The sequence below is a fragment of the Haliaeetus leucocephalus genome, unplaced genomic scaffold (genome assembly GCF_000737465.1).
Source record: "Haliaeetus leucocephalus isolate CR32 unplaced genomic scaffold, Haliaeetus_leucocephalus-4.0 Scaffold517, whole genome shotgun sequence".
Lineage (NCBI taxonomy): Eukaryota > Metazoa > Chordata > Aves > Accipitriformes > Accipitridae > Haliaeetus > Haliaeetus leucocephalus.
Genome location: NW_010972953.1, coordinates 6,156,644 through 6,183,339, shown reverse-complemented (window position 1 = coordinate 6,183,339; position 26,696 = coordinate 6,156,644). Strand labels below are relative to the sequence as shown.

General features: G+C 43.4%; 1 protein-coding gene across 1 annotated transcript; it reads left to right on the top strand.

Annotated features, from left to right (window-relative positions):
* The first annotated feature begins 840 nt into the window (after nucleotides 1–840).
* Nucleotides 841–22,432, top strand: MATN1 (matrilin 1, cartilage matrix protein). Its single transcript, XM_010576236.1, has 8 exons — nucleotides 841–928; nucleotides 4,055–4,401; nucleotides 12,392–12,614; nucleotides 15,119–15,244; nucleotides 15,534–15,947; nucleotides 17,846–17,998; nucleotides 20,527–20,607; nucleotides 22,132–22,432. The coding sequence occupies exons 1-8, from the start codon at nucleotides 841–843 to the stop codon at nucleotides 22,179–22,181; spliced, it is 1,482 nt and encodes a 493-aa protein (XP_010574538.1). The 3' UTR covers nucleotides 22,182–22,432.
* Nucleotides 22,433–26,696: the final 4,264 nt, after the last annotated feature.

Below are 26,696 nucleotides of genomic sequence, written 5' to 3'. Positions count from 1 at the left end.
GCTGTAAAAAATAAATCAAACTTCTAATCTGTCTGTCTATCCTGAGTTTCTTGTCTATTTATCTAGTTTAAGCTACTGAGTTCTTTCTTTCCCTCCCTGCTCTCCTGCACGGGGGGCACAGCCTCATAGAGAAGTAACAGTTTCCCGCAGGAAGAAATTTGTTCTGCATCCTACGCTTTCGCCCATGCCTCCCCAAGCCTTGCTCTCCTCTTCCTCTCCCCTCCTCCTGCAACTGAGCATTCGCCCGCAAATTAAGCCAAGGAAGAGAAGCCCCCTGATCCCACAGGCTGTTTCCAGCCCTGCACTTGGCAAATGCGGGGACTGAGAGATGATTTGTGTGACGCTATTCCCGTCCCCCCCTCCCACCACTGCCCCCTCCCCAGGCTTTGCCAGAGGAAGGACACAAGCCTGACACACTGCAGACCGTTTGCTTACAGTGGCAAAGCCCAGGATTTGCTGACGGGAGCTGATGATTGACAGGTTAACCCCAGTTCCCCAGGGCTGGTTTCACTGGTCCCACTGTTACGGTCCCAGATTCCCCACATACCATGCCGTTGCAGGTCTCTTTATAGCTTCCCATCCCCTTCGACGAGCAATGAAGCCATTGTGGACGGGATGGGGGCCGGCAGGGCTGGACATCCTCCCCCTCCCCACCTTCGAGCAATATTTTGTCCTAGTCCTTCTTGCTTGTCCCTCTCCCCTCAGTGCCCCCCCCCCCCCCCGACACTTCACACGTGTCAGGGGCTGGCCCCGTGCCTCCCCGAGGAAGGGCAGGTTAATACCTCTGGGCCAAGGCTCTTGCTTGCCACTCTGCATCCAGCCTCCGGCTCCTCCGCAGCCATGGACAGGATTTTCTCTGCCTTGCTGCTCTCTTTGCTGCTTCTCCTCCAGAGCTGTGGAGTTTGCGGGGCACCTCCGCAGCCGAGAGGTAAGTGGGGAGCTCAGCGGTGGAATGCATGGTGTCGGTCCTCTACCTCCTTGCCACCAGCCTGCTTTGGGACAGGGAAGGAGATGAAGGAAGACGAAATACCCAACATCAGTCAGGGAAGCAAAGGAGCGTTCTCAAATATTTTCCCAAGGCAGCAAAACCTGGCGATGTGTTTGCTTCTGTCTGTTACATTGCTTTAGAGAAATAGTGGGAGGTCTGTGCAGAGGCACAGAAAAGGTGGCATCAGCTCAGCCCTAGTCCCCCGTGTAGCAGCAGCCTCGGGGCTTGCTGCTTTTGGCTGGAGGAGGCCCAGGCAGGAGAAGGACTCTGCCTTCCAAAACTGCTTCTCCTCTCCACAGCTCTGCAGAAGACTGGTTTTGCTGGGAGCTTGAGGAGGACTTGGCTAAACACCCCGATCTCTGGTTAACCTCACCGAGCAGGAAGGTCTGGGTCAGGTTGCTGACGATGGGCCTTTCCTGGGTTTTACTTCATCTGGTCTGGAGCAAAATCCCACTCTGTTTGTCTTTCCAAGCAGGGTGTAGAGCAGCCAGATGGGATATGAGCTGCCTGCTCTTTAGGTTGCACAGTCTCTAACTCCTAATCTGCAATTAGTGTCAGTAAGTACCAAACACAAAGGGAAGGGCTGGAGGGTCTGGTAGGGAGGAAGCATGTCTCCTCTGCCAGGGGTTCCAGCCAACCTGGGGAACTCACCGCAGGACAGGTGGGCAAGGCAAAAATTACTGCTGGGTTTTAAAAATGTTTGAATGATCTTATGATGATCCATAATGCATATACCTGGGCAGATTGACAATTGTAAAATAGGCGTGACAGTGACTGCAGTGTTAGCTGTTGCTTACGAAGGGGAGTTTTCTGGTACGCTGACCAGTTTCTCCCTAGTAATTTGGAAAGGGAGAGTTATCTTTTCTGCAGAACTGCTAAGCGCTACCAAAGTCAGGAAGCTAAACAGACCAGTCATTCAACTCAGCCCTACTGTGAGCAATCGCTATTTCTAAAATAAACACCTTTTAATTCAGAGTTAATAGGCAGGTTTCCTGTTCTTTTAATGAATATGGCAAAGATGCCTTAAGAGATATTTTCTGCTAAATCAGTGCATGAAGTTCAGCTATTGCTGAATAACTTCAAGTGTGGACATTTTGAAAAACAGAGGAGGATTTTGTTTCTGGTTTAATTCAACTTTAAAATAAACTATGCTGAGTCAAGATGTCAGTCAGAGCAAGGGTGCCTGACTGTCACCTCCTGGAGATAACTGAGGCCTGTCCTGCAGACCCTGATGAGTGCACAGTGGCTGTGACCAGACAGGCTGAAATCCCAAAGTTCCCATTTGATATCCCTTCTTTTCTCTTCATTTCCCTGAAATATACTTCACTCTCACAGAAGGAGGTTGAAAATGTTATTTAGGGCAAAATCACAGAGCTTCCATGCAAAAATAAAAATACAGTCTTTGAAACTTCTATTGGATCCAACTGTTCCTAGGGGAAAAAAATAACTTTTCTTCCTTGGTTTGTCACTAAAACCAGAGGTGATTCATTAGCTACAGTGGCAAAGGGGAATCTGTGCTTTATTTCTGGAGGAACTGATTGCAAGTCTTTGAGCCTTTCTCTGTACCTTCATTTCTCACCTGTAAAATGGGCATAACCAACCCCTGGTAAAGGGATTTGCAGAACTATAGATGGACAGCCAACTGAGTTTTTCCTTCCACTGCAATAAATTATGGTGGCAAAGTGAAAGTAGCCCATATGGGAAAAGGTTATATTGCATTTTAGTGGAAGCTAGAACATCTGACAAAGCAACCACTGCCTGCTTCCCTTCTACACACAGCATCTTTTAGAGAGAGAGACCTTTCTGGGAGCCAGAAGCAGATTCAGCGTAGTGTCTCTCAGGAAACTAACCTGATTATATTCTTTACAGATATATCACAGGGTATTTATTTTCATCTGTCTGAAAGACTGAAAGCTCCATTAAATTTCACACTGAGGACTAGCTATAATATTTATGTCATAATTTGGAACAGATTTGTTGGCCCAAAAGCTCACATTTAAAAATCTGTCCACAGAAATCTCCTTTATGATATAACCTATATCGTCCCTCTCTGTGGAAATCAAATATTAACAGAGCACTTGATACCCCTACAGAGACAGGCTAAATGATAGAAAAAAAAATTAAAGAACAGAATGCTATAGATCTGGTGGGGAAAATGGGACGATTCATTTGGAAAATCATAAAAAATATCAGTCCTTTTTATGTTTTGCCACAGTTGAAAATTAGGATGGAAAACAGCATGCAAATGAGAAATTTGAAAAAAAAAAATCACTCAGCTTTTTGCATTGCTAATGCTTCCTGTTTATATCATTTATATTTTACAGTGGATATTCATGTCTTACTATGGGGTTGTAGAGATTAACTATCAATTACATGGTTCTATACCTCTCTATTGTATTCTCTCTTACCAGCTTGCAGAAATAAAACAGCGCTGGTCTTTGCTGTGTTACCGTATTTCATTATTAGTGCCACTAGCTGAAAAACATGACACTGGTTCATGTTATGCTGGTTAGTTAATCTGGGTATCTTGATTCACAACTGAATCTGAACTGCTGAGTTTCATGCCCGCTTCTGGTCATGCATGACAAAGATATTATTTCATTAATTAATATACATGTGGACTGCTTATCTATGTCCAAAATGTGGTAACTCCTTTTGAGACTTTGTTGGATGCACAAGCGGATGCACAGGCTCCACTTCATAGCTTTATTCCTCCCTCCATGCTGCCGTAAGTGAATTAAGTTTCATGTAGACATTAGCAATAGCCTGGGGTGACAAGTGGGTAACCTGCTCCCACAAGTGCAGCCCTGGTATCTGCAGAAGTACATCTTGTCAACCGGTAACTGTGCTTTTCTTACAGACGTTTTCCTATGAAAGGAAAAAGAACATTTATAAATATTAGGTTAAAGTGATCTCACTGGGCCTCTGTGAGACAGGCAGAGAAAGAACTGAAGCTTGCAGGTCCTCTACTCTCAGCTGCTGCCCTAAGAAGACCATCCTCTCCCTCCTAGTATACTTTTCTCTTCTTTTTCTTTTATTTTTCTCCTCCCTCCTTATCCTTTCCAGGCACTCTGTGTAGAACCAAACCCACCGACTTGGTGTTCGTCATCGACAGCTCTCGAAGCGTGCGCCCACACGAATTTGAGAAAGTCAAAGTCTTCATGTCCCGGGTGATCGAGGGGCTGGATGTGGGCCCCAACTCCACCCGGGTGGGTGTGATCAATTATGCCAGTGCCGTCAAGAACGAGTTCTCCCTCAAGACCTACCAAACCAAAGCTGGGCTCCTGCAAGCAGTCCGAAGGATAGAGCCACTCTCCACTGGGACTATGACTGGTCTGGCTATCCAGTTTGCCATTAGCCGGGCTTTTAGTGACTCAGAAGGGGCTAGAGTGAGGTCTCCCAATTTTAATAAGGTAAGCAAATTATCTGCTTCTTCGATGCTCCTTCTTTCTTGTGACTCGTCACGGAGTGGTTGGAAAAATCAGAAAAGAAGAAAAGGTGATTTTCTCTGTGCTTTGAGTGTGTGGGGACAAGTGGGAGTTAATTGTCAAAGGTGGCAAATCTTTGAGAGGTGGAAACCTCCCAACTCTTCTTGAAAACAAAGCTTAACTTTCATTTGGGCAGAGCTGGCCAGAAGTTGTCGGGGTAAATTTAATCCAGCTTCACCAGTTCTCCTCTCTGTGTGTCTCTGGAGGGTCTGTCCTTTGGGACACAGCTCCCCGCTTCCAATGTGCCTAAGACAACATACCACCATGAGATGATGATTTCAGCCAAGTTTGCTGAGCATGAACAATTCTCATCTTCCCAAAATACTGTAATAAAAATGGTTCAGAATCCACTATAGTAAAAAGCGAGGCAACCTTCTGAAAATTTCCTTTGAAATGTCCCCTTTCAGTTGCAGATATAATGCAAAGTGCTGTTTCAGTGTCCTCCACTGCTCTTCCAGTTTTTCAGTGGCTGGCGAATGGCTATGTTCTTCATTCTGGGTATGCTCTTCAGGTACACAGACTTTATTGACCATTTAACATTTAAGGCTATGGTATAAGATCAGCTTAATTCTACATGTGGTTGCAATGGGGATTGCTGCTCCTGATCCATGTTCCCTGTCCAGGAAGCTCAGTCTTTAAAAAATTATTCCCCAGATACCTTGTTCATCCCGTTGGATTTGACCATGAGTGCAACCAAACCTCAGCCCAGTGACCGTCATCAGGAAAACTCTCCTCAGAGCACACGGAGAATGTATATTCTTGACAATATGTGTTTTGGCTAAACACCGTGAATGTACTTCCTAGGCCCTTGTGTTCCGTGCCAGCTCCGCTGGCTCTCTGCTATGACAGCAGGCCAGAAAAATAAGCAAAGGCCTTAGCAAGCAGCTAGAGCTTTCCACCAGCTGGAGAAAAGCTCAGCTGTTGGAGCAAGGAAGCCTGGGATATTTCTCCTGATTACAAATTTTTTGGAACATCAGTCACTTTCCATTTCTCTCACTGCTAGTAATGCTCTAGGGAAGGCAGAGCAGAACATGGAAAAGATGCCCAGAGATGGCAAGTCAAAAATAATACTTAAAGGTGAAAAACAGGCACTGGTAAAGATCTGCTAACTCCAAAAATCAGCAACCTGAAGGCTCTGCTGCTCTGGACTTAAAAGATATCCCTAAAAATGAGGCTGTCACGTACAAGGATGATCTAATTAAATGCCTTGTGTGTCCCCTCACCATGTTGAACTATAAGCAACTTGCAAATATGAATGAATTCATCCTCATATGGTCTTTTATTCTGGGATTCACAGCAGGGAAAATTCTATGTATCCTTAGCCTAAATCTAGTTTGACACAATAGGAAGAAAACCAGGAGTGAAAACAAGAGAAAAATTACACTCCAGGAAACTTTCACTAAGTTTCATTCGCAGTCAGCTCCAGAGAGAGAAGCTTATCTGATGAGCCATCATGATCATATCATTACTCAAGCTTAGGAGTCACCTGCTGCAAAATTCAATAGCCCAGCTCTCACAGGGGAACTCCAAGACCTAATTGCAGTGGTTTTTATTTAAAAGGAGTAACGTTGGTTTGTTTGTCAAATTCTTTGAGGTTCACTGAAAGAAATCTGTGCAAAATTGCAAGGCATTATTAATAGTATCTTGTTATTATTTTTTAGTAAAGAGCTTTCAAATCCTTTAGGTGCAAGACTAATTGTTCTTATTCATTTGACTGAACTACTTCAAAAAGATTAAGTGTGGATTCAGCCTTTAGCTCAAATCTGCTATTTTCTAGAGGTTCAAGCAACTGCCTGTTGCTGCTAAGGTGTGTTTTGCTTTTCCTCGCTTTCCCAGCAGCAGTAAGTCTGCTGCAGGGTTGCAGGAGAGGCAGCAGCGATCCATGCTACCCACTCCCACCCCTCTCAAAAGGCTTTGGAAAAGATTAATTTCTCAGAGAGCTCAGGGCAGCCCTGTTTCTCCACGGATGAATTCACTGAAGAGCTGTTTCAGCTATTGCATGGAAAAGAGATGTTTCCTCCAGTGAAACTGCCCCAGGGGAGCTGGTGTGAAGGTGACAGGTCTCCAGCAGAGTCCTCCTGCCATCTCAGCCTGGCCAGAGCACCCTATGGTGGAAAAACATGAGCAGAGTGGGAGCTGCAGGTCTCCTCTAAGCAGGATCATCCATAACCACATATAAAATAGTGCATTTCTGTCCAGAAGAAACAAAGTAACGGGAAATGTTTGTTTTTGTTGGGTATTGTTCAGCACAAAACCAGACAGCAGAACTGAAACAAAGAAACAAAAAATTATCTAGATGACAATATCTATTTCTGCTTTTCAGACATTTTTACTCTGATTGAAGAGCAAAAATTGTTTAACAACAAAGAAAACACAAAAAAAATCCCAAGTTTGAATGCCAGACCACAGAAACATTTCAGTTCTTGAGTACTGATAGGCAAAAAAGACATTTGCTTCTCACTACTTCCAATATGCCCTTGCAAAAAACCCCCTTATTTCTCATCTCACTCAATTAATTGTCATTGCAATGTCCAGAAGTGCCAGAAGGTCCAAGCAGGAGAGAAGCTCAGATGTGCTTGTCCTGCCTCCTACAGTGTCAGCAGTAGCTGCCCTCTACATAACAGTAAATGTAATAGCAATCAAGGAGGGGGTAGATGCTGCTCCTTTCCTTGGAGATGGTCATCTCTCACTAGGGGAATGATTATAGCATTCATTTTCATGTCTCATGTCATCAGACCTTCATTCAAAGCTGTTGAACACCTTTATAGATGGATAAGGGTGCTTGAAGCGTGCCAGTCAGTGCACAAAGGTTTCTTTCTAAAAACTGGGAGTTGTTGGACTGCACAGCAGCAGAAATTGCAGGCAGTTGCTAACTTGCCATTAAGTGGCCTTTGGGACCTGACAACTAAAGGTTGTCACTGGAGTGGAGCTCTTCTCCAGGCTCCATCTCTTCTACCCTCATCAGTCCAGAAGATCTACTTGTAGGGAAAAACAGCCAGGGGCACTGAGGTAGCTGAAACCGTTCTCCTCTCTTCAACACTTTGTCCTGTGAGCAAAGGAGGGGGGCAGAGGAACAGCTAAGGGAGTTAAGACTGTTCCATGTATCTTCCATCTTCCACATGAGGAGCTCATTGCTGGAAGAGTAATTCCAGTGCCCTCTATGATCCCACACTGCGTATGACCCTGACACAGCTCCAGCAACACCCACAGAGTCCTCTGATCTCTGAGCTGGGCAGACTTCTTCACCCAGTCGATGGGGGAAATCAGGAAACAGGAAACCTATGGCCAGTCATTGCACCTAGAATGGTACCTGGGTTATGAATGAAGGATCCTAAAGTCAGGGTCTGATTTCCAGTCTTGTTGCGTGAAGGCAGGTCCCATTGATTTCACTGGTTTTCTTGTTGTTTACCTTTCAAATGGAACAAATAGTGGGATCTTTTTAGATCCACTTTCCTCTAGGACCACTACCCAGTCCATTCAGGACCCTCAGACATCTCACCATATTTCTTTATTTTCTCCTGTCTTTATCTAATTCCTAAATGTCTATTTTAAGACAAGATGACCATGTTTAGGTCAGGACTGGGACGCAGTCCTGTTTTATACAATACTATTATAATACTTTCAGTATTAGTCTCTCTTTTTTTCCTTAATACAGCCTGACACCTTACATGCAGCATTAGGCATTACTATAGATGGAAGAGACATTTTCACTGAGCTGTCTATGAAAATGCCTGGATCTTTATCTAATTGATCTCTTCCACACCATTTAAGTAAGGCCTTTCCTCGTGCACTGTTTTCCTGCTCTTGTCTACTCTGCAGCTGGGCCGCCAGACAATGCACTCAATATGCTCATGTAATCCTTGTGGTTTCCTATCATCTCAATACACAAGAACTGCTATGTCCTGCTAATACACCAAACAAGCCTTTAGTTTAAATATCTGAACACTTGAAAAAAAATATCAAATTTTTTTAGTGGCTTACTGCAGTAGCATGGCTAAAGCATCAATGTTTCTGTGGACAGTGGTACAAAGAACTCTAAAGCTGCTTTGTTTCCCTGAAACCTTATTTCCTGAACATCTAAAAAAGCAGTAGAATAGTAATGGTCTTTTTCATGATTTACCTTAGGCATTAAAAAAGAAGGAAAAAAAAAATAATCACTAGAGGCTTTCCCCTCTTTCCTTCCACTTTGGATCTGGTCGAAGAGACAGAATCACAGAAAGGTTGAGGTTGGAAGGCACCTCTGGAAGTCATATTGACCAACACCCCCTGCTCAAGCAGGGCCACCTAAAGCTGATTGCCCAGGACCATGTCCAGATGGTTTTTGAATACCTCTAAGGTGGGACACTCTAAAACCATTTGCATTCCTTGGTTCCCTGGTGATTTTTTGCTTTTTTCCACAGTGTCTTGAAGTCCAGCAAACTTTTCCCTTCTGTGACCCTCATGCTGCTCAGTGTGGCCCCATCATCTGCCTGGGAGAATGAATAGGTCAAGCAGTAATTTAGGGAGCTGAAGCTTCCAGAAACATTGGACACGGTCCTTGCTTCTTCACACAACAGAAGTCCAGCAAGACACTGTGAAAATCCGTGCTATGATTGTCAACTATGCGGGACACTGGTCAAAGCATCACAAGATCATTTGATCTTGCTGTGCTCTGTGCAGCAAATGTCACCCCAGGACAGGGAAAAGCACTATTTGTTGCTGTAGGAGCTCAGAGTAAAGTCTGTTTATACCTTTATCAAAAACTCCAGGGGTGCCCAATTACTTTTATCTTTCTTTAGGAGGAACAACAAATAGATTGTCAAATTGCTGAGAAAATCAAGAGCTTATTCAACTTTCTGCCCAATTCCCCTTTCAGTGCTGTTACAACATTCATGTTATACACCGCATAATGAGACATAGCTACCTCATTAGCTGCTGGATTGCCTACACATGGCAACTCTGAAATATGAATACCTAGGGATGCCTGTGAATACTCTGGTGTCTTAGTTAACCAAGAATAAATTGTGCCATGAGAACATGGGGGATTTCTACATGACAGAAGTAGCACAAGAAGGATCCAGAAAGTTAGTAATTCACATGAAAATCAAAGGTGGTAGTTAAAACGAGTACAAGTTTTGACCTTGAAAAGCAAAAGTTTCTGAGTTTCCTTAGGGTAAAACTGGAGATCCTGTTCAGCTCTTTGAGACAGCAAAAGCATTCACCCCTTCTTAATTCTTCTCACATGGCTACCTGCTGGGTCCAGCACAAGTCCTCCACCGCAGAGCAGTGTCAGCCTCTCCAGGCTGTAGCAGTTGCTCCTTTCTTCCAACCTGTCTCTTGCTCTTTACCAAACAAGGCACATACCAGGACTCTCAGCTTTTTAAATGAGACAAGGTCATAACACAGAGAATTACAGAGATCCTGTGACTGCAAATAATTTGAAGGTAGGTTTAAAAACAGAAAGTATGCTGGTTTTTTTTTCACGCTGGAACTCACTGCCTCAGGCTGGCAGGGAGAGCAAATGTGTGGAGGGGGAATCCTAGGAAAAAAAATCAGGCTTTCCTGATTATCAAGACAACTACATATGATAACAAGATCACTTTATACTTGCTCTATTTCTTACAGTCTTTCTGTAAGCATCTGGTCCTGGTCACGGTCACAGACAGGCTCCCTGGCTGGTTGGTGCTTGGTCTGTCTCACTGTTGGATTCATTTTAGCCAGGGATTCACTGATTAATTCCGGATGCCTGATCCGGAAGTACCTCCAGCACCTCTTTGTACCTCCAGGTTTTGTTGTCTCCAACAGCAGGTCAGAAGCAACATGAATTTTGAGGGGTCTATAGTAGATTTTCACACAGATCTATTATGAAGATCTTTCCCATCAGATCCAGCTGTGGATGCTGCAGCCAGACACCTCCCGGGTCTTATCTGGGGCTCAGGCCTATGTGAAGATGCCACCCTGACGTGAAGAACAAAATGAACTGATTAAACTTGGAGAAACCCTTTATTTAGACAGAGAAATGCCAGGAGGACGTGCAACACCTCCATCCTGTGACAAACACCGCAAGAAAGATACTCAGCTACTGGCAGAAACCTGTTCATAGGGTGGTGTTGCTCGCAGAAGCTACTTGATAATACATCTTGTTTCCTGACAGGTTGGCTTTTGATAAGCTCTAATTGGCAGCCCCCACCTCAGAGCTGCTGGGTGTACAGAAAGCAGAGCCGGCTGCGGAGCGGCTGAGCCGAGGGCTCTCTCTCCTGGCAGAAAGCACGATTGCACGGCTGGCTCTGCTCCTGGCCTTGGCTGCTGGTCCAGAAACCACCCGAGTGCTCCTTTTGGGTGAGCTTTGGTTGTCATCTGCATCCTCCTTTACAACACACACTGACATCTGGCACAGGTGACACTTTTCCTTAATTTGGGCACAAGCAGAAGAGAAATACTTGAATATATATAATTTTTTTTCCCCCTTGGAAGCAGCCAGATACAGAATTGTGATGCTACTAGGAACTTTTAATTTTGTAGCCCTTCAGAAGTACAGATAAACACTTGAACTTACAGACCTGCACCAGATTGAAAAGCTCTACATTTTTCCTGGTTCTCCCATATTTTGCATAGAAGGAAAGCTCTGAACAGGGCAGCAGATTACTTTAGTATTGCGGTATTACTCTGGGGCAGATGACTGCAGCATTCAGCCATCCCTCAGCTGAAGGGTGGGCAGAGAGGGAAGGAGCCACTTCAGCCACATGGCCAGCACCCCTTAGATGCGTGGGGCAGGTAACCCCACTCCTGACCTTACCCCAGATAACTTTTTTCCACCCGAGGATGTAAAACAGCCATCACACTGTCCTAACTGAGCAGCTGGTGGGTCTGATTTTATCTTCAGAAAGATGGAGAGCATATATGGCACAGAGAAGAATAGCAAATACTGCCTTAATGACCAGATGACAGCTCATTCAAACTCACTGTTGCTGCCAGACAGACTTTTTTTCTGCCTTTTTCGTTTGATGTTTCTTTACTTTCTATATTTCTGAGGGTATTTGCCTGCGATGTTGAGGTTTTTTCTGCTTAGCAGCTCACCTGCTCCGGCTCATTATATTTCTCCATACTGCATTACATCCCAATCAGTTGCTTTGGAGTTGACAGTGGTGTCACAATAAAACAGTTGTAAGGAAAAGTGGCAGGAGCAGATGAATTGGCAAAGAACAAAAATAAAGGTTTTGTGACAATGTCACTTATCAGAAGGAAAACGAAGAGGAAAATGGACAAACTAGCAACAGGAGCAGCACCCTTGAAGGCTTTCCACTGGTTCGGGGCTCCATCTAATCCAAGGTGAAATCCAGTTCCCACTTAAACCTGCTGTCATTTTAATACTGATGTTAGTAGAAGTAGGATTTCATCTCTGCTATTTATTGTGGAACAGGGAATCAGAAATCATGGCAGGCACTGACACAGCATGAGCTTAGGCAGATCTCTTCCCCTCTATTTGCTTCAGCTTCTCCATCTATAAAATGGGGAAAAGTCTTCATCTCATGATGTTTCCATGACATTTCCTGAGATTCTTTAAAGTCCCATACTGAGTTAGAGTTGTCCTTAGTGTCAGCTGGGGGTTCAAGAAGATAGTTTGGCTTGAGCATTGAAGAACGTAACCTTTACTTTGGTTTCCTTAGGGGTGAGATGCACCAGTTGTCCCTTAATTAAATCAGTCAGGTCCCTGGCAGTTTAACCTTTCCAGCTCAGAAAGAAACAAACCCCATATAAAAGAATGGCGTGTGTGATCTCAGGAAGAACGGGAGGAGGGGGAGGAGGGGGTGGCATTTCCCTTTTCTTTAATTTTAGAAATGTGAAACCTTCTTTACTAATGCAGCCTGTTCCACAAGCAATAGTGATAGTAATGCCCATTCAAGCATACACCTTGCCTCCGCCCTCCTCTGCATAGGTGGCAATCGTTGTGACCGATGGACGTCCCCAGGATGGAGTTCAGGATGTGTCAGCCAGGGCCAGAGCAGCTGGCATCGAGATCTTTGCCATCGGAGTTGGCCGGGTGGACATGCACACGCTGCGGCAAATTGCTAGTGAGCCCTCGGATGATCATGTGGACTATGTGGAGAGCTACAGTGTTATAGAGAAGCTGACCCACAAGTTTCAAGAAGCTTTCTGTGGTAAGTCCTTGCCGCAACCCCTGGATTCCTAGCCAAGAGCTGCAAGTGGCTGCCAGCAAGCTTTTCACATGGAAGTTGTATCACCCTTCATCCATCTGCTTCCTTGTTCCAAGGACCTGGGTCTGCAGGAGCATGAAGCAGTATGGAAGACAGATGCTCTTTGAAGTTGCCTTTCAAGAATTTCAGGTTTTAGTTAAAGAAGTCTCCAGACTTCATTGGCACAGAAGAGTTTATAAACATGACCCACGTACTCCTTGAGGCATTGAAAAAGAACCTGGAAAACATGATCTTTATATAGCTAAGATCATTGCCCTTACGTTTAAGCCTATTTGGGCAGTTCTAAGAATCTGGCTTGTAATTTCCCCCATCAGTATTGTCTTCTGAATTTCCAGTTAAGCAAGGGATGGTTTCACTTCCCTGCTAGAGGCTGAACTGCCTTTGCCTGACTATGCTATTGTTTTTGCAAGCCTTGTGAGGCAAGAAACTCTCCTGGCTGGTGCAGTACCTAATGCCTTTCTGCACAGCGTATAAAAAGAGCCTGACTATCCTACAAAGACATATTCACTCCTACATAAACTGGTGAATGGAGTGAGAAAGCTTTATTACTTTCAAATGTACCCACAAGACTGTAGGAGGTGGTCTATAAATATCCATTTTATGTGTCAGCAAGAGAGGCCTGGGGGTTTCGCGTGCCCATCCCGTTGAAGCACAGACGTGTGGCAACACTTTTTAAAAGGTGTGATACACCATGGTGCCTATGGCGAGGCATTGCAAACACATACACACAGATGGACCTGTAAAACTCTCTGAGACCAATTTCTTCAAGAGGTATAAAATTTCATGATTCAACTTTCAGGCTGAAAATGATGGAGGTGAGCAGCTTTTTGTCAAGGAAAATTTCCTCCTCTGTAGGAAGGAGGAAAATTTTGAATATAAAGTGAGTCTTGTATTATAATCAGGTTTCATTGCACCAGAAGCTCATGGAAGAGGGGAACAAATACTTTATACTAAAGGGAGAATGGAGACAAAATTTGAGAAGGTGGAATCCAGGCCATGAATATTTGTAGGAGTTTGTGTTGGCTGCCCTGGAGTCAGGAGTCAGCCAGAGATGGAGAGGCCTGACAATGTATTTTGAAGTTCTGACACTGGTGTCACTCAAAAAGGTAAAGAGAAAAAAATCCTTTCTGTGCCTTGCTTTTCAAATCCGTAACATGCAGATGACAAAGTTCTCCCCATGGTAAAAACCCTCAGAGATGCATCCAAGGGAAGCGCTGTGCTAAGGATTATTATAGCTAACAGAGAAGAGCACCATATTAACTGCCAAGTGGGCTGTTATCATGCTATGCAAGCAGCTGCACAAAACCGTCCTTGGAGATGTACCCAAACACCACCTGCTATTGCGAAGCACGGTTTGTGGGTACTGACAGCAGGAAGAACTGTGCAGCACTGTCCAAGCTGTTTCCCATAATGCTCAGCAAACACATGGGAAAAAGGGAGACCTTTGGCAATCCAGCCACCAGTTAGACTAATAAGATCTCCGTAGGCTTCAGAGAACCCAACATGAGAGCCCAATGTTACAGCCATCTGCATGGTTAGTTATATTCCTAATGATATGAGCTACATATACGCTGGAAAGATCTACCGGTGCTGGCACAATATGCAAACGCATGAATTGGGAAGGCCACAAGGGCAAAATACATGCAGAGCGGAACACAAACAACTTGAAATAATGAATAGAAGCCCCTTAACGTTGAAAGACCTCCCATCGTTTTGGTAGAACCCAATGCTCAGTTTTCTGCACAGATTTCCCTGGTATTTGTAAATGAATTTGCTTCAACCACATCTGTTTACTTTCCAGTTTGTTTTCCATCATCATTGCTGTAGCTGTGACAGTGTTGTCAGTCACTGAAAGCTGTGGGCTCAGACTGCTGCAATTCAGCTTCTGTTTGCTCAGCATCTCAGGAGCAGATCCAGGTTAAGATCAGCAGGCAGAAATGTTTGTAGAGAGCAAATCTGAAAGCTGTACGTGTGAGGTTAGCTCTGAAGTGAATTCCAAGTATGTTTGCACATGAATCCCGTCCAGAAAAGACAACTGTACATGGGGCTGAACTCACTAATCATAATTGTACTACATAGCTGTAAAAAATGGGTATTGGCCAGCCCAGATGGTAGGTTGGAAACTAAATCTCATCCAGTAGCTTTGGACAGTGAAGTATATTGTGATATGCTTAACAGACAGATGGGTTTTGCCCTCAGTATGCAGACTATTTCTAGTCCTGGCTGTGCCTTGGAGTCAGCAGACTTGTGAAAAATTTCTCCTTGCCTCTTGTATCTCAGTCACTACCCAGGAGTAATGACTTCTGCTGCTTTGTCTTGCTGCAGAGTGGATTTAGTTATCACTGAGCGTATGGGAAAAATAGCATGCTTTGTGCATGGGCTGAGTAAGGTCTGGGTTGAAAAGCCTTGGTGCAGTCTTTGATTTTAATCTGCACCTTTGCTTACAGTGGTGTCAGACCTGTGTGCCACTGGAGACCATGACTGTGAGCAGATCTGTATCAGCACCCCAGGAGCATACAAGTGTGCTTGTAAAGAGGGTTTCACGCTGAACAGCGATGGGAAGACCTGCAGTGGTATGTAATGATTTTCATTTGCACTGAGACGAGCTGTGATCTGCAGTGGTATGTTGGGGACAGGACTGAGACAGAGTAGACGTGTTCTGTTCAGAAAAGGCAGAAAAGGAAACCATGCGCTTATAACCAAGAATTATTTTGAAAACATTAATGTGAACTATTGTTGAGTTTTGATTGATTAAACCTATTTCATTAGCCACAAAATGACACTAGCATTATATTTTCCTACATAATTAATTGGGGTCTTACTTGCTGTCTTTTTTTGCCCTCTTCTCACATTTTGTTTCAGCTTGCAGTGGTGGGTCAGGATCTGCTCTGGATCTTGTTTTCCTGATCGATGGCTCCAAGAGTGTGCGGCCTGAGAACTTTGAGCTGGTGAAGAAATTCATCAACCAAATTGTGGACTCTCTGGAGGTGTCAGACAAGCAGGCCCAGGTTGGTCTGGTTCAGTACTCCAGTTCTGTCAGACAGGAGTTTCCACTGGGACAGTTCAAGAACAAGAAGGACATCAAAGCAGCAGTCAAGAAAATGGCCTACATGGAGAAGGGAACGATGACGGGCCAGGCTCTGAAGTACCTCATTGACAGTTCCTTTTCCATCATCAATGGAGCTAGGCCTGGTGTCCCCAAGGTGGGCATAGTCTTCACTGATGGACGGTCGCAAGATTACATCACTGATGCTGCTAAGAAAGCCAAAGACTTAGGTAGGTCTCCTAAATTCTCAGTGACTTGTTTCTCCTTTGGACCAGGTACTGCATCGAGTATCAACTTAGGTATGGCTCTTTCCCTGGAGATGTCTCTTACTTAGGATAGAAACAGGTTACTATAGAGTGACTATGTCGAGATGTTGCCTAACTGTCCTTGCACGCTCATAAAGAACTTGGAGCAGCTCTGGCTGGGGTTCAGACAAATCTTGGTTTGCCAGCAGCTGGTTTTTGTTCCCACAGCCCCTCTGTGTCTTTGATCTACGTCTGCTGGCGATCTCTCTGCTGGGCAGGCTGGAGTTTAACACATTTGGTATGGGATGCACACTGGTTTAGCATGTTTCACACAAATGTGAAGGAAACCACAGGAAAAGGCTGAGGATTTGTCTGATGTTGGTAATTAAAGTCAGGTCAGCATCAGTGGCACTCATGGTGAGGCAAAGACAACCATCAGAGCGCCCCTTGGAGAATAACGGGAGTTGTAGAGCCAAGTGTGACTTGGCTGTATCAGCCTTAAGGCTTGGAGAAGAAAAAGAAGAAATAAAACAGAAACACAGATTAAGGGAGTAACTGTGGACTCCTTGTGCAAATCCCAGACACGCTAATAAGAAACTTTCTTCAGCTTCTGCTGGAATATTAAAAGTGCACAGTGGCTACAAATTGATGCATTTATATGTCTAAACTCCATGAAGTATAAATATCTAGAGCTCTGCCCCTTTGCTGACCTGCTGAACAAGTTCCCAGCCTCCTGCCATCTCTGTGTTAAATGGATGCAGCCCAAGTGAATACACTCATGAATTGCTAAATCCTTTACTTCCTTTTAACTTCTCTCTCGACCACTAGATGGGACTAAGGGGTAGCACATAATAATAAAGGTCAGGTACGAGCTCATGAAAAGCTGATGTTTACAAAGCAAGTTGATATGTTATGTGGATGTTCAGCTCTTATAAAACAAAAGGTCCTTATAAACTGTATCTATAGAATTTATTCCTCTGTGACGGTAAAACTTCATGCCTTGTTACTTCATCCTCTCTTGTTTCCTACACAGAAATCTCCAGCATCTGTTCATAAGTTATTTCAGTGGGATAAGTAACAAGATGCTTATAACTAGACTCCAAGCAAGTTCCTTGAGTTGAACTTCGAAAAAAACAAACATTGGATACATCCAGAGGTAGAAAGACAAAGCAAAAAGGGGAGGAGGGCAAAGAATTACCAGTGTCTAGACATGGACAAGTAGAGACAAATATTTCGAAACAGGGGTTAATTAGTATCACCATTCAACTCAATGGGAAAACTGTGGTTCAGTTCAATAGAAACAGGTTTAAGCCAGAGGTGGCCAATCAATCTCTTGGCAGTGAAGCATAGTACCTGGACATGTTCTTAACTCACAGTATGGGTTGCTCTTGACAGACTATATGAGTTGCAATTTTAGGAAGAGCTACAATTTTGCTGAACCACAGGTCTCCATTGCACAGGGGACTTTGCCACTACATAGGCTGATTAATGGTGGCTGCAGGCTATTTTGAAAACTTCCACTGTTTCCTTTTATTGTATTATTGCTTCCAAATTAGTTGGATTCATGATCCTGTCAGGGTGTTACAATCATCTGTCCTTTCCTATATCTCCAGAACATTGTTCTTGTGGTGTTAGTGGTCATTGTCTGAATAACTCTAGTAAGACTTTGCCTGCAAAAATATTTTGGAACCTTGGTTGACCTGGCTGAAAGAAGTCTGTAACAGTAGAGGGTAAGGGGGTTAATTTCCCAGTGAACATCTGGAAAGCTGTGTGGAGACTAGGGGTCCAGAAGGTGAGCAAGGATGTACAAACTGACAGGGGTTGGTACCATAGCAACAAGATGCTCCGTGTCTGTCTGACTGACAGGCTCCCATTGCTCACAGGCTTTAGGATGTTTGCTGTGGGAGTTGGCAACGCAGTTGAGGATGAGCTGAGGGAAATTGCGTCAGAACCAGTAGCTGAGCACTACTTCTACACAGCTGACTTCAGGACCATCAGCAAGATTGGGAAGAAGCTACAAATGAAAATCTGCATTGGTGAGAGCGGGGGATTGGGGAGAGGGGGGATTTAGTCACAGCATTTGAAGGCTGGAAGCAGGACAAAAATGCCCCTTCAGCTGGATGTTACAAAAAGCTCTCTGTTCTCAATGTATTGAGTTGGCAGAGTACGTGGAAGGATCATAAGACATCAACATTTTGGGTGGTTACCTGAACCACAGCCATGCCTACACCTCAGCCATCTCCCCTTCTCACAAACTGCTTTCTCCTTCCCTTTTTCTCCACCTTTCTCCCCTTCTCCACCTTCCTTTTCAGAAATTATGAGTTCAGGCTGTACCAGGTCTTGAGAATAGCCAAAAGTGACATAAGGAAAGAACAGATGCTCTTAAAAGAGAAGATAAGTGTTGGTTTATTTGGCTTAATTTGAAGATCATCACAAAATTGGGTATCTGAGTTGAAGCTCACTAACCACTGGCTGCTTCTACTGTCAAACAGGCATCACAGGGGTGACACATTTCAAGCTGAAATAAGCATCTAGTATCTTCTACATGACTAGTAGGTGTCTAAATTGGGGCAACATGAATGCTAAACTCACGTTTGGATAGCCTAGTGAAGCAAAGGCTGAGAGAGGACTGAGTGGGAGACAGGCGTGACAGGAGGAGGTAAAGAATAACACAAAATTTAAAGGATGTTGACTTGTAAATAACTCGAGTCTAAAAATGGTTAAAAAAAGGACTACCAGTTATTTTAGATTTTTGTTTTGAAGGAATCATATGCCTCCTATGAAATATTGGCCCTTTGCAATGCATCTGCTTGATCAGGCAGATCATCGTGAATCCCAGATGCTCGGGCTTCATTTAAGACATTGAATACCTTGCAGCACTTCTGAGAGCTACGCTGCCAGGTTCATCAGGAACCTGGCACTCTCCTGTCGAGTCCAGGTGCTCCGGCTCCTTTTTTCTGCTAGGCAAATGTTTCCTTCCAGTTCCCAGCAAGATACATTGCACACAGCTTTGATGGGGCTCATTTAGTTCCTAAGAGAGCTCTGCCAAGCTCAGTTCTACTTCCCATGAGTGTGTAGACCTGCTCTTGAGGTACCCATGGCCCCACACGATGGAGAGACCTCCACTGTTCTCATGGCATGCAGAGATGCTCTACAGCATCAACTGGATGAAATAATACACATTGTCAAATGTTAATCTCCTTTTTCCCTTTCTTTGCAATTTCTAACATTGTTATTTGTGCCAAACCCAAGAGATATCCATGTAAATATTAGCAGGTTAGCAGTAGGTGACTCATCTATCTTTCCCCCTGAGTGTATATCAGAGTGAAAAAGTACTCAGGAAGTTAGGGGCCTTGCCTCACGAAAATCAGATTCAGTTCCTTGCATCCTTACAGACATCCTGGGTCATGCTGGGCAAGTGGCCTGTTCTCCAGTTTCCTAAAGATGGGACCTTCCTTTCCTCCTGGGGAAGTCTGAGAGGGACAACACCCTCCAGGGTCCTGTGTCTGCAGAGCCTGGTAGCCAGGCTTGCAAGATAGAGACTCTTTGCCATGGCTACTTTAAAATGTAGGAGTCGATCCAAGAACAAGATGATGGGAGCTATATGAAAACCCCCAACATATTGTATTTAAACATCTTTTGAGAACACAAATACATTCAGGATTCATTACTCAAAAAAAAGTAAAAATAAATTTCAGAAAAAGTATTCGTTTGCAAAAGAATCAATTTTGGTAAATATCTTAACATTTGAGTTAAAAAAAAAAAAAAAGAAAGGAAATATTTGTATTTGATTTCCAGTACCAGCTTGTATTTATCAACAGATGGCTACAAATCATCTCTTAATATCCAGTTTTAGTTTACTCATGACTGGTTTAATCCTGTAGTGGTTTTGTGCAAGTGATGTCCTTTCCCTTATAAAATCCTTATTTACTGCTTCCTTTTCCTAGGCAGTTGAGCTGACTCAGTGTGGTCTTGTAAACATCTCCTTTCTTTTCCCAGTCATCTCAGTACCCTTTTTTGCTCCTACTCCAGTTTAAGTCATTTTTTTCTTAAAGAACATATGTAAATTATTGACATAGATTAGCAAACTGATTAATGCACATTGCACTGCCTGCTCTAGAAATGGAGTACTGAAGCAAAGCTGAAAGAAGTCTTGACTCTCAGATGGTAAACAGTGCCTCCAATTTTTATTTCACAAAATAAGAGTATGGCCCACTATGGTGATGTTATTGGGAAGACAGAGGTTGTTTTGAGCACTGTATTTGGTCAGATTCAAATTTTGGGGGCAAACTTTAAGCATCAGTAGTAGAGCTCAGTGGGTTTTCAGGAAACTGGAAATCCAGGAAAGAGTTTTTGTGCGCAGAGCCTGGCCTGTATAACAAGAAAATGTGAGATTCTCTTTAAAGCCAGAAGTGATCAGTCAGATAATTAGAAGGAATGATATTTTGATTTCCTTCCTGTTCCTGCTAAAGAAAATGAGCATTGCTTTATTTCACTTGTCTCAGTGATTTTGTTTTAATCCTTTTTTTTGTGCCACTTACCTTCTTGATATTCTGATCCACAGAGGAAGATCCATGTGAATGTAAATCTATTGTGAAGTTCCAGACAAAAGTAGAAGACCTCATAAATTCATTGCAGCAGAAATATATCCTTCGGAAGCTGTCTTTGTTCAGAACTCAGTGGGTTGGGTTGTGCTTTCTGGAGGGACCAGTGGGGAAAGTGTACTCATGGGGGAAGGAGGTTGAGTAGGTGTTCAGGAAGCTGGGAAACAAGACACTTGGATTATGAATGTGTATAACAAGAAGAGTCCCTGCACCAGAGTGAATAGCTACTGGTCTGACACAGAATAAGTAGACCAAAACCAATAGAGCCAAAGTAGACTATGACAAACCATTGCAAGACAGCAATGAGCTGTAGGCACCAAGACCTAGGTCAGTTTTTAGAAAGATGCTTAAATGATGCCCATGTGACCTGTGGAAGCATGGGTCATGCATGGGGTCATGCTGCTACCTCTGCAAGCTGCAGGTCCTGTAAAGCAGGCAAGAACATGAGGGCTGAGGGCAGCAGTGGCTAACCTGGACTGTGAGCAGACAAAACCATGGGTGCACACATGCAGCTGATTCACTCAGTCGTTAAAGCTCCATGGATGGGATTCTTTTTATGATGGTAAATGCCTACTATGCAAGCATCCGAGTTGGCTGCCTAAATTCCTCCACAGCACTGGAGGAAAAGAGGGTCTTCTATAGCAAACCACCTCTGACTGTATAGTTGGTGGCCTGGGTAAATTCAGATGGATAAGTCCAATAGTCAGATGGGTAGGTCCAAATTTTCCCAGTTTGTAACTGCTCACTGCAAACATCTCCAGTGAGGTGAGTTGGATCCCATCTGAACTGAGTTTGTGGGAATGCATTCTGCCATGCTGGGTCCTGTCATATTGCACAAAGACCATGAATTCATGGTTGAAAGAGAAACAAGAAGAAGAAAAATGTTGTGAATAAGATTCAAACCTCATGGGGAGAGGAATTAGTGAAACCCTGGGGTGGCTCACACAGGACTAGGGAGATTTTTCGTTACTGAGAATAAGAAGAGAATATAATTTTAAAAGCAATACTTTAATTTATTCACACATTTCTGTGCTTTGCTATGTCAGTTGTGCAGTATATTTTCTACTCTTTAACTCAAATTGAGTGAAATCCACCACTTACGTTATGCAAAAGGTCAGTGTAAATCAGTAGTTCTCACCCAGTGGGTTGCCGCTCCCAGGCACATCATGAAAAGCAATTAGTGAAAAGAGCAGAAAATTGCAACACACAACTCTAAGAAAAGCACTCTGCTCCCCTCTTCACGCAACCCATACTGCTCAAGGTCAGGAATTCTGTCAACCACTCAAAACACACTCCAATCATTCTCACATTTTTTACCCTTCCTTTCATGGTAAATGTATAGGTGCATGTGAGTATGTGTGTATGCATGAATATTTTCTACCTTCAATAAAAGTTCATCAACCTGAACAGTTCTGGAAATGCCAGAGTAGATGGTGAGAGCATTCCTCTGCTACCTGCTCCCAGCAAGGGAGCTCCATTTGTTATCTGTTCTGCAAGCCAGGGGAGGACTTCAGCAATAAATCACTAATGTGCACTGCCATTTTTTCCCCTTAACTCTTGCTCACTGGAAGCTGTGGCAAAAAGGATTGAAGCCCTGGAGAACAAGATCATCTAAGATCCCCAAACAATATTATTTCCCTCCTTCGTAATGTAACAAAACTAGAACTCCTTTACTTGTAACAGAGGGCAGCTCAGCCACAGTGCTATGTCCAGCTTGTATTTTTTTAAAGAGTCTAGTCTACCTGCATTTGTTTAAAAGGGAAGAAGTATAACAGTAGAGCAGACATTGTATAACAGGCAGAGCACTGTGTGTGACTGAGAGCTAGACCATGCTAATGTTTGTTGCATCGTATAGAGTGCATATATTAAAAAAATTGGAAAGATCTGTTTTTGATTTAAAGCTTAATATATATATGTGTGTTAATAAGTACTTGATTACGAGTTCTGTGAATCCTTGCTGTGTTCTTCTGCATCTTTTGTTTCTATGCATGAGATAATTTAATTTAAAAGTCAAAGTGACTTAAAACCAACTCAGATGCTGAGTGTAAAATGTCAAAGCCGCTGATCAGCTTATTACTGACACATGACGCATTTGTCAGTAAGTAGGTGAAATATAGTAATGATCTCTGAGTGTGCGTTGCAGACGAGATAGGATAGGATGCTGCTGCTAGTTGGGTTTATCCATAGCTGCTGTACAATAGAGAAAGAAAAAAAGCTCAGCTTTCCTAGCCAGCAAATGGCCTCACAATGTCTCAGTGAACTAGCACCTGAGCTAGACCTGTTCTGGGTAAGTCCTGATAATGTGCAATGAGCCAGCGGCCGCGGCTCTGTATAACACACAGCAGTACTGTTAACACCAACCCCAGGAGATGTGCCCCTGCTCCTCAGCTCTCTGGTCTCCACGTCTTCAACTGAAGCTCCAAAACATCATTAGCACCTAAAACACAGGGAACCGCTGCTGGAGCTGCTGCCGATGGAAGCGGTGCCTTCATTACTGTGTCGACCAGAGGCTCACTAGCTCCTTCCATATCCCACACCTCTAAGCACCTTCAAAGCCAGTAAGTTCATCTCAACACCTTTCAGACTCTTCTGCTCCTGGATCCCCAGCACTGGCAAGACAAAAAAGCAATGTGGACTGGAAGCACCTAACGCTGCCTGTCTCCTACAGCTGTAGTCTGGCTGGGCATGGAGGGAAGAGGCCATGTTTATTCATGGCATGATGGCACACCATTGGATGTGAGCACAAGGGGTTGGGTTTGGAGGGGTTTTTTATTTTTATTTTTTGTATCAAAATATTTATACTTGAGGCTATGTGAAAAGCTTTTCAGAATAACTTGGCCTGTTCAGAAATGTCACCATAGCAGATGTGTTTTGGGTGAATATTAAAAGTTTGCTGAAAATTTTAAAAGTTAATTTAACATTTCTTTGTGTAAGCTTTGAGGTAGTTGCCTGACAACAATACCTCTCTATAGTCTTGTTAGTGGGTGGGAAAGCCTCCATCTCATGTCACAACCTTTTATTTCAATGCAAGAGAAGAAACAGGTCCGTAGAGAAACTGAGACCCTTCTCTCAAAACAAAAAGCTTCTTTTACAACAAAAGTCATTTATTATACTCTTGGACTTGCAGGAATGAGTCAACATGTTTCCAAGCACGAGCTCAAGGACTACAGTCAGTTCTTGATAGCAAAACCTTGGCTTCTCAGTCAAATCTTGTGGACTCCAGACTCCAGAGTAATCCCTACCAACTCCTGAACTTCTAGGGATAAGATTTCTGTCATCTAATTTTACACATATGAAATCTAGACCTCTAAGATTGAGCTTCTCATGTGACATTTGTTTCTCAATAGAAACAGATGCCACAGGGCATGCTTGTCAGGATTATCTAATGTGCCCATTTTAGCACAACAAAGCAGCACCTGAGCCTATTTCTCTTCATAGATTACGACAACTCCTTCAGACTTAGGTAACTAAGTTTTAAACACCTCACCCAGGGCACCAAGTCACCTCTACAGCCATCCAAGGGATCTTTTTCCTGGTTATGTGGAATCACTTTCCATCTTAAAGATAATTTATTTATAATGGGGGAACAAAAACCTCTGCAGTAAGCAGAAGAAAAGAAGCTTCTGCATGCTCTGGTTCACAGCTTCTCTTTTTATCAAGGACTATCAGCAGCTGAGCTCCTGACACAGTGCAGAATTTCACCTTGCTGTTGAATAACATTGCGTATCAGCACAGTGTTACAGCCAACCAATACTTAAAGGGGGCTTATAAGAAAGATGGGGACAGACTTTAGTAGGGTCCATAGCAATAGGAAAAAGGGTAATGGTTTTAAACTAGAAGAGGGTAGATTCAGCCTAGATATAAGGAAGAAATTTTTTACTATGAGAGTGGTGAAACACTGAAGCAGGTTGCCCAGAGAGGTGGTGAATTCCCCATCCCTGGAAACATTCAAGGTCAGGTTGGACGAGGCTCTGAGCAACCCAATCTAGTTGAAGATGTCCCTGCTTATGGCAGGGGAGTTGGACTAGATGACCTTTAAAGGATTCCTGCCAACCCAAACCATTCTGTGATTCTATGATCCTGCATTCATGCAGCCAGAAAGTGTTATACAAACGAGCTGTGGAAAGGACTGGTGAGGACACAAGTGAGTAGCAATCCAGGAGGTGGGTGTGAAAATAAGGAGGAACATATAGTGCTGTAATGGTTCATCTCCTTGAGTCAGGAATAATGGATCCATAATGGTTGTGGATGAGAAGACCTGGAGGTCCAGCAGTTGATCAAACAAGCCTATGTATCATCTTTTCACTGTTGCTTAATGAGTTGTTGACTCTATTGTCTCTCCCTGTTTGAAACCAGGGTTCAAGTATAGCCCAGAAAACGTCAAAGATGATGGAAATATTTAACAATTCTCACCATGGCCCCTACTGGCTTCACTGGGTAATGGACTGCGCTCAAAAATCCTTCCAGCACCATATGCCCAAGGACGAGTCAGAGGGTTTTTTCTACCATGGTAAAGCCAGGAAAAGAGATAACAGCAATTCCTGGCCAGAGGAAAATCTGGGAAGCAACTGGGCTTTGAGAAATGCAGAGGGATCTGTGCAAACCACAGCTCAGGGGCTGGAAACCTCACTACTTGTCAGGCTGATCTCAACGGGTGAGGTAAGGATGAAGCCATGGGTGTAGCTGGGACCCTCATTTATTACTCTCAGAAATGAGATGAGTAGTTATGCTGAAATTGTTGTCTTGTGCCACAAGGTTTCAAAGAAAACAGAACTTTTGGGCCACTAAAGCTGCTGTTTCTGTCATGGTCATACAGTCTAGTACTCATCTGGTCCTCATGGAATACATGGTTTTACGTAATGTCCAGGTTCCCTGACATATTTCTGGACTTATTCTTTACTCTGTTTTTCTCCTTTTCCATTTTTTTCCTATGTCTTTTCAATCTAACAGCTGATTAGAGGCAATTAACTTCTATTTGATAAGATGATGACAGCATTATTTTTCTTTTTTTTTTTTTTTCAGCTATAATCAGTTTGCTAATCATGGAAATGAGCTCCTGTAGTTAATTTTCTTATATGCCTATTTATTCTTTAAATGCCTTGAAAGTAAAATTTAATAGTTTCAGGAACTAAAAGATGGATTTGATGTTAATTCCTGTCATGGCATGCATGGAAATGTCTACATGATAAAATAGTACTATTGTCATTCTGCAGTTTAAGCCATTTGCCTCACTTTTTCTGGTAATGGGATAAATTCATGTTAAAGTGAGGGCTGGATATTCACCTCCACAGAAAACTTCATCCAGTCAGCCTACCTTGCCTGTTGCCAGTTTAATCCAACAACTTCCATAAAACTCAATGCTGTTCCTGTCTTTGGGGAGCAAAACAATTCCTAGCCCTTTCTAGGGAGACTGATCCAGGTAGGACCATGCCTAGGGGCTAGTGACTCAAACTGGGATGTGAAGGGCTGATATACCAAGCATTTCCCCTTCAAAGCTCTGCAAGCTACCTTGAGAAAGGACCTAGGAGACATGGTGTCTTCCTAAATCACCAAGTTCCTTGTTTAAGAGCAATACTCCTGGATGCTGCAAAGGAATGCCCCTACATGCAGCTCTTGTTTTCAGTTTTTATGGAGAGCATACCATTATACCTGTCTTTTCCTAGCTATTCTTCCTAGAGTTTATCTGTCTGTCCATCCATCCATCCATCCATCCCATCTGATCAGTTAAGTAACAGTCTTCATATTTCTCTCTATAATGGTCCTTACTCACTGAAAACCTCAATCCAAGCTAACCTTTTGGCATCATCAGGCCTACTTCACACAGTAAAATCCTCCACAAGGAACACAGCGTAGGAGTGGGCCATAAATAGTTTGCAGGTGTGAACAGAAAAGAATGCTTTTCCAGTGCTCTGCAATGGCAGGAGGGCCAAGATATATTATCAGGCATAGAATTGCTTCTGTAACTAATATTTTGTTTTGTGTTACAGATAAAGCAGAACTAAACTAATTAACAATTATTTTTCCTCCCTTCTCACTTCTCCTGGCTTAAAACAACAAAAGAGCTCTTGCATCTCCAAAGTCAATTAGTCACTGGGCTAGAACATAGGCTTTTGACATTGTAATTAGACTT